Raw genomic sequence first — 13477 nt, forward strand, 5'->3', positions numbered from 1 at the left:
TGCCGTCCTTCACAAACTTCTCCAGGGTCTTTCCCACAGGCTGCAGTTCTTTAAGAACTGCTCCAGCATGGCTCCTTTCCATGGTACAGTCCTTCAGGAGACTGGAGGACTCCTTCAGGAATGGAGAACTCCAGCATGGGTCTGCCATGGGGCTACAGCTCCTGCCAGGACCCTGCTCCACTGTGGGCTCTCCACACACTGTAGCTTCCCTCTGGACACTTCTACCTGCTGTGGCATGGGGTCCTCCACAGGCTGCAGGGTGGTTATCTGCTCCACTGTGGTCCTCCATGGGCTGCAGGGTGGCAACCTACATCACCATGGCCTTCTCCACAGGCTGCAGGGGAAATATCTGCTCTGGAACCTGGAGCACATCCCCACCTCCCTTCTTCACTGACCTTGGTGTCTGCAAGGTTGTTTCTCTCACATTTTCTTACTCCTCTTTCCCAGCTCCTGTTGTGCAGCATTTTTTACCTTTTCTTAAATGCGTCATCACAGAGGTGCCACCGGTGTTGCTGATGGGCTCAGCTTTGGCCAGCAGCAGAACCATCTCAGAGGCAGCTGGAACTGGCTCTGTCCAACATGAGGGCAGCTCCTAGTGTCTTTGCACAGAAGTCACCCCTGCAAGCTCCCCCTCACTACAAAACCAGTGCCATGTTAGCCCAATAAGTCAGCTAGAGTTTGGTTCACAATATTAAATCATATTTAGCTGCATTCCTGAATGACTTGTGGTTCATGCCATAGTGGACATCAAATAACAGTAATCTTGTATACTCTTGTTACAGGAATTGGCTCTCTTCCCCCAATGTCTTCAAAGTTCACTGTCCCTGCTGCAAATCTACATACCAGTTCTGTACAAAAGGTAATTGCAATATTGATATCTTTGCCTTCTTTTTCACATGGTGTATATCATACTATATCCAAACATAGATTTTGGGTGGAGGCTGCCCAGGGAGCTTGTGGAGTCTCCTTCTCTGGAGACATTCAAAACCCGCCTGGTTGCCTTCCTGTGTGATCTCGTTTAGGTTCCTGCTCCGGCAGGGGGATTGGACTAGATGATCTTTCGAGGTCCCTTCCAATCCCTAAAATTCTGTTATTCTGTGATTTATGAGTCAATTACAGATGTAATTCGGTAAGTGGAATGTCTCTTCAGCATTCCTGAATGTTTGATTTAGAAGCATAAGTGCCCTGGGTGGTAGCCTTGGATTTAGATTGAATTTTGGGGGGAATGGGAGGTGAGGGAGAAACAACCACCCCTGATATTTGGAAGAAACATCTAATATAGCTTTTGTCACATCTGTTCCTCTCAGCACCCTGCTATATCTTTCTTCCCACTTCCTAGGCTAAAGTTACGAAGTCACAGACTTCCCCTCATAGAATCATAGATTATCTGAAGTTGGAAGGGACTCATAACAATCACCAGTCAAACTCACTGCTCCTCACAGGATTACCTAAAGCTAAACTATATGACTAAGGGCATCATCCAGATGCTCCTTGAGCTCTGACAGGCTGCTCTTTCCATTGCTTTTCATATCTTTCCTCCTCCAAATGTCAGCTAGACCTTTCTGCCAGCCAGGAAGGTGGTTAGCCCTGGCTGGGACAGACTTCCCATAGGTAAAACCAATTGTATTTTCATCATTCCTGGGATTAAAAAATCTCCTCTCTCTCCACAAGCCCACTTATTACTGTTAATTATTTCAGCCTCACCAGCTGGAGTAACTCTGGCTTGACTTTTGAGAATTCACCTCTGTGTATATTATACATTAAACCATTATAATATGGAGGTTTGCTTTGCTCTGGGCATGTGATAATTCTGTTATATAGGTACCTTTGCCAAAATGGAGGTCTGCAATGTTTTTGTTGTTCTCCCCAGTTGCCAAGCTGGAGAAGGTGTGGATATAGGATTGAGGCACTCTTGAAGATGAGATTTGAGGTGCCTTTGCAAACAAAATCCAGTGAAGATACAGTAAATAAATGTCCATTTTCTCTGGATGATTTATTGTTTGTATTTTCCAATTACACTTCCACATTGCATAAATTGCTACAGTCAGAAACTTTACACTATCTTAGAGACTTTTGGAATCTCAGCAGTAAACGATGGACGGGAAAGCATGCAACCAACACCCAGTCTACTCTAGAGCTTTGCTTGCCTTCCACGTGCTTAACATGTAGAGCTCAGTGTTTATTCCTCTACTTGTTCCATTCTCAGCTATCTCTGTTATGAAGGATGATGCTGGGCTCTCAGCTTCTAGCACAACAGCAATGTGGATCTGAATTTATGCCATGTATTTGTAAAATACAGTTAGCACCTTCATGATTGTTTTTGCCAATGTTCTCTTACAAAAGTGGAGATATACGGTACTGAGTTCACTCCTCAACATCAACACAGTGATAACTCATTTATTTTTGAAGAACTGTTTCAACACGTACAAGGCAGAAATCTGTCCTGGGATGACATTGCATATAAATCATACCAGAGTGTGTCTAGTTCTTTTGGCACACAATGAAATTTAGAAAGTACTCAATCAATATTTAAAACAACTACCAAAATAATAACAGTAAAAATAATAGCAATGATACTGATGCATTTGTGGCTGGTAGTTATTATGTTTGACATTAATTACTTGTCAAACAAAATACTATTAAAATAAAGCTGAAAAGCATGTGCAAAGCAGCTGAGGGCTCAGTGTGAATCTACAACACTGAGCAACAGTTTCAGAAAGTGTTTGATACATTTATGAACAGGATTATAAGGCACTGGCTTTGTTTACATGCACAAGGCATGTGGTACATTCTGGTCTGCTCTGAGAAGCAAAAGAGCTTGTGCTGAGGACCCTGTATCCACCCTATACACATTGAGGGGGAGGTGATAGCTTCAGTGAGCTGGAGCCATTTCCTAGTCACTGCGTGCCCATTGATGGTTGATGTGCACCAATTGTGCACTACTGAGGGGGCATTAAGCCATTTGGTGTCATCTGAAAGGCATTCAATTTGGGTGCTTTCAGACAGCTCCCCAGTGAAAATGATAGTGTAGTGAGTGAGGACCATCAGAAGGGTGGGTTCACAAGCATGGGGTTCATGCTTCTGATTCAAACTGAAACACAAATGTAGGTGCAGCCCTCTATGTCAAATGCTAGATTAGATGGCCTCAGAGGTCCCTCACAGCCCAGTGGTTAGGGAAACATTGAAATCCATCACAGGTACACAACATAAAGTTGACCTGCTTCTGTGAAACCAGTTTTCCCTGGACAATATCTGGTACAAGTTTGTTACAGTGGCTTCTAGCTGCATCAGTAGCTGCCCTTATATTTTTGAAAAATATCAAGAGATAATCTAGAGATGAAAATTAATTATAACTGTTTTCCATATGTTGGAGGAATATTTAGCAATCTAAAAATGGCTTGTGAATTTCTCAATTTGAACCAGGCTTCTTAGTATGTTGTGATAACCCCATCTTCTATAGGTAGTGGCTGATAAAGGTTGATGAAGGTTTACCTTAAACTGTGGATTTGCAGTCCATGATATAAATTTATGGCATTATATGCAAACATAGTGAAACATTTCCCAGGGGGAAAAAAAAAAGTGTTTTTTTTTTTTTACATGCGTAACCTTCTCTGTTAACTGCATAATAGAGGTTTTCTGATGAAAAGTGTTACTGGATGCATTCTAATAAAGTTCAATCACCACTGTGGCCAAAATATTGCATAATAAACATTGTGATGCTCTTCTGTTTCTTGTCAAGTAGGAGAAATCAAATGGCAAGCCATTTAACTGCTTGCTGATTAGTGCTGAAGCAAACAGTTTCTTCAGAAACCACCTGCCTTCCTGCCACTGCATTTTCTAAGCATAGAAAATTGTGTTTCTCAGTTAGCTTTCCCTGCCTGGATGCTGGAAACATTCCCAAAGGTTTTTCATCTTTATTCTTCTGGACTTTTATTAAGAAATAGGGGATAAAAAAACAGGAGGAAGAGAAGTGATCCAGAGAATTTTTTCCATAGTGAAGGAGGTCATAAAGTGGTGGCTCCAGCAAATTGCCTCTCTCTCCCTGGATAATCAAGAAAAAATGAGCAAATGTCCTTGCAATGCTTCTATGGAGGTCAAGAAGAAGGAGTGGAGAACTCAAGTCCTCCCTCAGGAGTAGGATGGGGAAGGAACAAGATGCCCATCTACTGATGGAAAGAGTCAGACACTGAAGACCTAAAGCCTTGTCTCTCCACCTCTGCAGGGTGAAAGAAGGTTTCTGTGGTTGGTGACCTTGCCACTTTATGGGATCAGAATTTACCACAGCAACAAGGACAGAAAATAAGTCCATATAGCCAAAGTTTGAATGGAGAGTTTTAAAATTAAAAGAAGGTCATGGATGTGGGCACAAGATGAAAACCAGGGCAACTGCAATGAATGGAGAGTTTTCAAGTTAGCATTTTGACTGGACAGAGGCGATGGCACCTGCTGCACAGCCCATTCCTCCCACTCCCAAGAGAAAACTGGATAGAAAGTTTCAGCAGAGGTCAGAGGCACTAGCCAGTCTCCCTGCGTCTCTGAGGGTATCAGCTTCAAATTTGTTCCCTTCTGTTCCATATGTAAAAAGTTACAATTTTAAATTATTTGAGAAATTAAGAGAGACTTCGTATCACAGGTTTTGTTTCCTCAGAAGTCCTTGCCCATGGATCTAACAGGTTACAAAGCCTGAAATACCCAATGGGTCTATTGTAAAAGGTGACAACAGAAAATTACTTAGGTCAGCTATTGGCCAGTCAAACTCTTTGAATCAGAAACTAATGCAAAACGTTCACAGAAGATAAATGTTGCCCATCAATTGCACTGATCAATTCACAATATGAACAAAAGATCTGGCCAATGATCTTAGGGAAAAGTAATAACTCAGTGAAGAAGAAAGGGGGAAAAAAAAGGTGTGTGAGACATTTAAAAAATGATAAATATTGAACTGAATTATTGAGCTGAGGAAAAATTACCAGCCACTTCGAAGAGGAGGCCAGAAGCATCAGTCAGGGGTGCTGGAAGGTCTTCATTCTGATTACATTAGCCAAGAAAAGGTCAAATGGAGAGTAAACTTACAGGCTTCTGTTTAATTGCATATTTTGTTACTGTCAGCGATGGGAAGAGAGAGATCCTTGCTCTTAGTCCCAGGGCTGAGCTCCAGGCCAAACACTGATCTCCTTCCAAAACCCAAGTGCAATGAGGGGGATCCCTTACCTTGCCTCTAGCAGATTTTGGAGTAGTCCTACAGAAAGTTTGGTCTGAATAAGAACAATAGGACCAGTTCTGCCACGTCCTGAGTGCCACCTCCAAGGAGCTACATTTTTTTCAAGTCCCACTGGTAGAAAAGGAGCTGTAAGGACTCATCGTCTTGCAGGACTGGACAGTCTCCCACACAAGCTTCATAATTCATCCATTTTATATGCCATAAATGTGTCTCTGATAAATCAGAAGACCATTTCATAAGGAGCTGAATGCTCATTTATAGTGGGCCAGATTCATCCCTGGTGTAATTCAGCTGACTTCAGCACAGCTACAGGAGGCTTTCACTTACCACCACAGCCACACTCCTCCTCTCCAATCCAGAGTGAGTCATGGGTCCATTAACGGGGAAGGACCTATTTTTCTTCTTAACTACTCCAAATGACAGTCCGTAAACTGGAAATATTATTTAGTTGTGGTTGTGGTTTTATACTGGGAAGGAAATATGCGATGAATTGTAGCTCAATTTCTTGCACTGGATATAATTTCTCTAACTCTGAGGATTGTTTGAAAAGAACAATTAAGCTATCAAAATCAAATTAAAAGGTCAATAAAATAGAAATATATATCAATGACAGCCAATAGTTTTACCCCTACTGATGAAATGTATTATAGAGCATGTCATGTTATGACATTCATTGGTCAGCATATCTTGATTAAATGAATAGTAATTATTGATGATACAGATATAGAAAAGGCAGGTGCAGTTTATAGTGTAATTTTTCCAAGTGTCTATGGAAGAAAAGGAGGACTGAAGTCATGTGGGTGGGATTAACCCACAAAGAAATGAGAAGGAATTTCAAGGCTGTATGCCTATTGATGGACAGGGAAATGTGCTGAGTGTACTAGAAGTTAACAGGATGGAACTGGTTTGCTATTTGAAGCAATAGTGTATCTGAATTATTTTGAGGGTATCCAGAAATTTTGGGCAGGTGTTTTCCTGTAAATGAAGTGAATTTGGGATGAGAATTAAAAACTGAGAGCAGGGGGAAAAATAACCTTCAGAAGCAGAAAGCTGTGCCTCCCTAATTTTTTGTTCTAACAGTTAGCCAAATGTGTGATGCGTGCAGACACATTTGGAAGTACTCCTACCACATTAATTTCAGCACTTAGTTCTAATGCAGTTAGACTTGGATTTTTTTGGTTGGCTGATAGCAGGCAAAGCTTTCAGTTTATCACACATTTCCACAGCATCAGTGTCTGAGGAGCTGCCATCTGTCAAATCAATTTAAAGATCAGAGCCCTGTTTCATAATACCAGATGTGTGTTCAACATTCATATCGCTGGTGTCATATGGGTTGCAGAAATGACTACAACATGCTTGTAATAGCAGAAGTCCTTCTTTCATTGACTGAAGATCAGTAATCAAAACATCACTGAAGGATTCAACGCTGAAATCAGCTGATACACACACTCATTTTACCTTCTGATTCATCCGTGTATTGCTAGCTCTCTTTGTGTGGCTGAAGAGCTGGAAGAGATGCAAAGATCTGGACATCTGTTTCCCCAACCAAACCAACAAATCATGCAAAACTTTTCCCAGTATAATAGTCCCTTTATAGTAATTCCCATGAAAAGGCATCCAGGGCAGATGATAAGTCAACAGGCAGACTTTGAAACATGTGACTGTCAAATATCCATGGTTAACTAGATGCCAATCTGACAGTGCAAAGAGATTTAAAACTATGTGAGAGAAATTCTGAATATATCGCATCCTTACTGATAGAGGGGACCACCTTAGAAACTTGCTCCTGTAGTGTTGGGTTGTGCAGTGAACCATTAGAGCTGTCTTTTTTCCCTTCAATGTATAGGATGTAATGAGTAACGAAACCATTTTTTCTCAGACTAGGGTTGACAGGACTAGTAGGGCACTGAAATGATCTGAAGAAGAAACAACTTTGAAATTGAACCCAAGTAGAGGCTCTAGCAGCTGTAGCATATCAAGGTCTAAATATGAAATGGTTGCTGTGGTCCCACTCCTCTACATTTTATATTTGTAATGTGTTGTATGAGAACTTCTATAGCATCAGAAAATGAATTTTAGGTCACTGATCAGCAGCCAGCAGCCTCCATTTCTGTGAAGTTATATCCAGTGAACTGCAACCTCGGTGAGGCTATGCTACTTCAGAGAAAGCTCCGCAGAAAATGGGCCAGTACACAGCATGAGTTGATTGAAATTCATGAAATTATTCATTAATTGATATCAGAGAACAGTGAGAATAAAATATAAGTAAATCAGGACATTTGCTCTAAAGCAAATAACTATGAAAGATAGAGCAGGGCAGAGGCGAACCATCGTGGGCACAGTGCCCACCCCAGAAGCAAGCTCGCTGCGTGATTCCTCCTTTGGTGCTGCGGAGAAATGCCATGGTGAGGCAGGGACTGGATGGCTCATTCTTGCAGATGAGATTTTTAAGGCAAAATAGGAAGCTTGGATTACATTTTCCCCATTGCTGTCAGGGAATAATAGGGCAGTCTAGATGCAAACGGTACAAGTCCTCTGGCTCCCTCCTATTCAAAATCACAAGCAGACCAAAATCTTCTGTAATATTGCCTTATAATGGTCATAAACATTGCCTCTTTCAACAACATTACTTGATGAACTTTCTGATTAATGTCTTTTTTTTTTACTTTAGTATTTGGGTATTTTTGTGCAACAACTTCTGGGAAATATTCCCACTCGAGTATTTTGCTAAACATGGGATTCAAATAATGGCCTATTTCAGGAAGTTTCAGAGACAGAGTTCAATGAGGTGCTCTTGGAGCTCCTCTGAAACTTTGTGGTTACTCAGTATGCTAACTAGTTCAGTATACTTCATACTCAAAGGACAGTCTGCAGTATCTGGGAATACATGTTTTCCACAAACGTAACGCTTGCCTTCAGGTTTTTTTTCAGATTGTTTTTTTTCCATTCTACTGGTAAATTTGTTATTTTGGGGGGAGCATGGTAGAGAGCTTCTCAAAACCTCTGTCCTAGTGAGAAAGCCTGCCATAACAGACCTGTAATTGAACAGTTGGGAAATGCCAAATAAATGCCATAAATGGAGCAAATCTCATCATATATTAATCTCCAGGGTAATACAGACCAGAGGAAACTTCTGATGTGCTCTGGAAATGAATGAGTGATGTCTTTGTTGAGCACCAGTAAGGTCTTTGGGCTGAACTGCAAGAAATTAAGTGCTGCAGGGAGATCTTGGAAAAGGTCTTTTGAGCAGAGACAGGCAATCCTGTTTCTTCTCAGAGCACCTCTACTCTCTGCAGAAATAAACAGTAAAGAAGGGTAAATTTAGAAAACAGCAGTATGTTCTATCAACAAAAAGGGTTGGAGGGGGAAGAAAGAGGGTTGTGTTTAAAACGGAAGGCAGCTGTCTTACGAAATGTTTCTAGGATAGTTATATTTATCCCATAGTTTTCCTTGAGGTTCTGAGACTCATTGAATACCAAAGACATGTTGTCCATGTTTGTTATGTAACATTTTCCTCTATGGCTTATTCAATGATGTATATGTACCAAATGCATTATTTAAGATGTTTAATACTGGAAGAATAGCAAGGCAATATGGACTGTATATGATTAAAGCTCCAGAAAGAAACCACAAGAAGATTGGTCAATAGTTAGGAACCAGCTTGGGCTTGATAAAAGTTCCACTGGGAAGAACAGTGAAATCTCCATTAATTTCCAAGGGCTTGAGACCAGGTGAAGAAGTCACAAGGAACAGTAGCCAGAAGACAGCATTTACTTGGAGGTAGATAAAACCAACATTGGGGTTGGCTGCAGGAAACCATTTGACTGTAGTGTTTCATTTACAAAGCTATGTGAAGATACATGTTTATACCTTTGGAAGAAATGTTCATTCCTTAGAGCTACTTTGTAATTACCTATGTGAGGTTTCACAACTAAATTTAAATATTCAAAGTGTATGTTTCTCGGATGCATGTGAGAATGAATTTTTCTTTGTCTTTTCCTCTACAATGATATTTTGTAAAAGCATGTAAGTAATTAAGACTGGAAATCCACTGCACTGATTTTAAACAAGGATAGGCTTTTCAAAACTGCTGAGCATTTGTTCTGCACTGATCCCGCTGGGGTCAGTTTGAAAACAGGCTGCTGTCAGTGGAAGTGGAATCATGCCAATCATGGGAACTTTAAAAAAAGCCTCTCTTGAATAAACACTGAGATGCTGAGAGTGGTCTTTCAGATACATGAAATACTGGCATGCTTATTGTTGCAATTTCTAATGTCTTTGGCAAGCAATGTCAGATGTTAAGTTTTTCTTACAGCTTAATGGGTAGTTTCTTTAGGACAGCCAGAGGAGAAATGCCCAACATTGTTTTACTTAAAAGAATATAGACTGCAGATTCCACAAGAAGTTCTCAGGTAGCAGAAGACCAGTTAATGGATTCCCAGAACTGCCATCAGTATGTTATATGTGGAGCTTTTGTTTTATTCTGCTGTTCATCCTTTCCTTTGTATTTAGATTTTGAGTGGATTGCTGATGCTACATTTCATTTTGGTATAATGCTTTGGGGTGAGGGTTTGGCAGGTTTGGGGGACTCCTTTTCTAGGATTTCTGTTCTGTAACTGCTTTTATCTCCCATAGGTGCGACCTCAAAGACGTACTGATTACCTGATCAGCCCGAAGAAAATTAGAAATGTGACACTTGTTTAGGACGCACTCCAGGAAATTTCTCTATCATCAGTTGCATTTTACACATTTGGATGGCTTCCTGCAACAGAGAAAGGTTAACACCAGCTCTCTCAGTTTAAGGTATAAGTTATTTTTCTTTTTTTCCCTCATGGAATGAAATAAAATTGCAACCTTTATCATGTAGCATATGATATCTGAGCAAAATAATGGACATCAATGACTTAACTTCAGAGACAATGAATTTGATGGAACTCTACAAGAACAAGGATCTGTGCTCTAGGTCCCAAGGAAATCAGCAAAACTCCTATCAGACAGAAATATTAGGTTATCGACAGCAAGATCAAGGACTGGAACTGCAAGAGATTTATTAGTTCAGAAGAACTGGTTAACAATAATATTGGTTAATACAATATCTACTGCTTTTTAAATGTACTTTATGTACAGCTAATCATCTTGAGCTTACAGATCAACAAGATTTTAAAATTTCTGTTCTGTGACAAAATCAAGGGAAGATTTCAAAATTTGTAACAAATTTATCTTCGGTTCAGAAATGAATTTGTTTCATTTCAATACATTCTTTTATTAAAGGTATTTGTCTTAAATATGGTGTTCTAATTTTAAATAAAAAACAGCCACCCATGTGCCAAAAAAATCTTGTTTTGAGTGAAATGCAAAAATCTTAAGATGAAAAATGTGGATTTGAAACTCCTGACTTTTAAGAATTGTTGCTTGAATGCTTTTTGTCTCTGTTCTATTTGTGGGCCAAGTTTGGCAGCCAAAGGAGTTGGGTCACAGCAAATGGTGGCTCCTGGTATTTCTGCTGGATCCTGTTGTTTCATCAGGAATAGAATTGCTAATGACCATGGAGAAACACACTTTAGCTAGGCAACCTTGTCAATAGAACAGATCTGGCACATGGACTCTATATGTGTCTTCCCAACCTAAAAAAATATGATTCCTAGCTGAAATGTTTGGTCTGAAAATTTGTGTTTCATAATAAAAAGTTCAAGCTTATCAGTTTTTTTAGAAAAAGGCAACTTCTTCCAGAAAACCCATGTTAATCTTTTGTATGAACAAATGCAGGTGTTCTTTGAGTGCTGAAAGAAGCAGCTATATAGAATTACTTTCAGTGATAATCTGTGCAACAAAAGTAAGAAATTTGAAACATGATCTCAGAAAAAAGAAGATGTTTTGCATGTTCAGCATTTGGCATCTTGTGAAATTGTGGCAGATTTTGCATTGCTAGTCGCATTTTCAGTCAGTCTGTCAGAACAAGTGCTGAGACCAATTCACGGTCTGCCGTGTGCAACTGTATACAAAGCTGTTTCAAATTCTGACCATCTACACTCTGTCTTGTTTGGTTAAGGAGAAGCTTTGAAATGCATTCCCTCTGAATGCAATTGTAACAACAGCATGGCATGTAAACAGCTATAGTGTTATACAGAGAAAATACAAGCAATTTACATTGTGGAATATCTGCATTTTTTCCTTGAAATAACCATGCACTGAGAGAAACATTGACCTTATTCCCAAACTATACTGTGTGGTTTATCTCAAAGCCCTTGATTTCAAGCTTAGCTTTGACGTTATTTGGTATTATATTAAAGCAGTCGACCTATAGCTAAAGAAAACCTTTTCTCCAATTAATCTATATCCTTCCACATTAATTAAAAACAGGCCACAGGTGAGAGGACACATTCTCTAAGCCAAAAGATGGACACCTCTGTGAGCAATATGGTGCCTTCCATGCTGGGGAGTCCCCACTGAGTTTTCCACCCTGTGCTACCTGCTGCCTGAGGCTCTTCAGAGGACACTAGCAGTGCTTCACTTAGTTTTCCGGCTGTGGTTGGGCAGAAGCACCTCCCAGCACTACTGTTGAATGAATGAGCTGATGTGAGACCCCCTAATCTGGGAACCATGTGGGAGCCTCCTTCCCTGCTGATAGCTCCAAGCTGTAGCAGCCAGACATCAGGGGCGTGCAGCCAGGTCAACCTCCAGCTGTGCATCTTGTCTGCAAGCTGGAAAGTGCTCCAGCGTGCCACATTTACCCCAGGGACCACTTGCCAGCAGATGATTGCCAGCAGACAACACACACAGCAGCAACAGGAATTACACCTCACTGACTGCACATCCCACTGACTTGAACAAGTGAAGGGTTTTTTTGCACAAATAGGTACCACAACCTTGGAAACATGCACATTGACCAAAGCCTGGAGCTATTTTCCTTCCTGCCAGCTTCAAAAATGCATCCCCCAGAGATACAGTATACTCTTAACAGCATTAGCATGAGGTTAAAAATTCATACAGTGTCTTTTAAATTTATAGTTGGGGGCATTTTTATGCTTCCAGATTTGTTTTCTTTAGGCAAGTTATACAGCCTGTATATCATCTCCAGTAGCAGCTGTTCCTTATGTTTGCAAATAGAGCTCCACAAACAACAACACATAAAATACAGAGACAATATTTAGCATGCAGGGAATGTAAAATATGCAGGCACTTTCAGAAGGCAGAGTAGACTAAAATATTGAATTTCAGGCACTTTATGGACACATCAATCTTTTGTACACATGCATATTGATTTATAATTATGACTTGAGGGACATTTGAGTAAAACTAGAAGTATCTAGTTTTTTACTACTCACAGACTGTTCACAGTTGTTTGACAGCATAAAACCCTTTCATGTTTCCTTACAATATGTTCTGATTTGAATTCCATGCATGTATATGTGAGAAAAAAATGCATTGGAGTTAAACAGTATTTCATTCTACAGTAAGGTTTCCTAAAGCTGTCTCACTAGTTTTATATTTCATAGAAAAATCCATAGAAAATTTTATAGAAAAATTTAACACAAAACCACTTAAAAATAACACTGGCTTCATGTGGAGGTTTCTTTTTACAATAAAAAAAGCACCTCAGGTTTGTGTGGGCTGAGCAGAATCACCACATGAGCTCTTACTGAAGGGTACTCACAATATTAACTAAACATTTGGTTTCTTACTGATTTGATTGAATAGAACCTCTATTTTCAATATTTATTTGGTAGAATATATAATATGTGGTGCTGCTAACCTGAAATACACCATTCTCAAGTATTTGGGCCTCCCAGCAACAGAGATGGGAACTCTTTGGTTACTGGCCTCGCTGTTTCTTTTGTCGAAAGGATTCTGCATGAGGCAGGAAGGAAACAGCTTCCTACAAGCTGCCCCAGCAGAAGCTCCTGTAAAACCACAGGATGATCCCCTCAAAGTGTTGCAGACAACTCATTACCCTTTCCACCCAATTAGATCTTACCCATCTAAAATGGGGCCCACTCCCAACTCTCCCTCCCTGAATTTCTCTAAATCCCACACTTGCCTTCCCAGAAATACAATAGAATTAATCCAGTGGCCTCATGGTAACTCTGTAATTAAAATGAAACAATCAGTATGCACCAGAATGGTCTCATACGGTCAAGCTATAATAAAAAATCCCCCAGCTGCCAATAGGGGAACATTTATCCCAAAACATCTTTGGCATCTTAATATTTTTTTCAGAAAACTCTCCAAAAACCCCTTCTAAAGATGAGACTGAGA

The 13477-nt window shown here is 40.1% G+C and overlaps 1 protein-coding gene across 1 annotated transcript in view; it reads left to right on the forward strand.

The window, feature by feature from the left end:
• The window catches only part of IGSF5 (immunoglobulin superfamily member 5), a 30953-nt gene extending 21028 nt beyond the window's left edge, over positions 1-9925 (forward strand). The window contains exons 7-8 of the mRNA XM_010162715.2: positions 783-859; positions 9857-9925. Of these exons, the coding sequence (XP_010161017.2) occupies positions 783-859; positions 9857-9925 (146 nt within the window). The remainder of the gene's footprint in view (positions 1-782; positions 860-9856) is intronic.
• The last annotated feature ends 3552 nt before the right edge of the window (positions 9926-13477 follow it).

The sequence above is a fragment of the Antrostomus carolinensis genome, unplaced genomic scaffold (genome assembly GCF_000700745.2).
Source record: "Antrostomus carolinensis isolate BGI_N321 unplaced genomic scaffold, ASM70074v2 scaffold19562, whole genome shotgun sequence".
Lineage (NCBI taxonomy): Eukaryota > Metazoa > Chordata > Aves > Caprimulgiformes > Caprimulgidae > Antrostomus > Antrostomus carolinensis.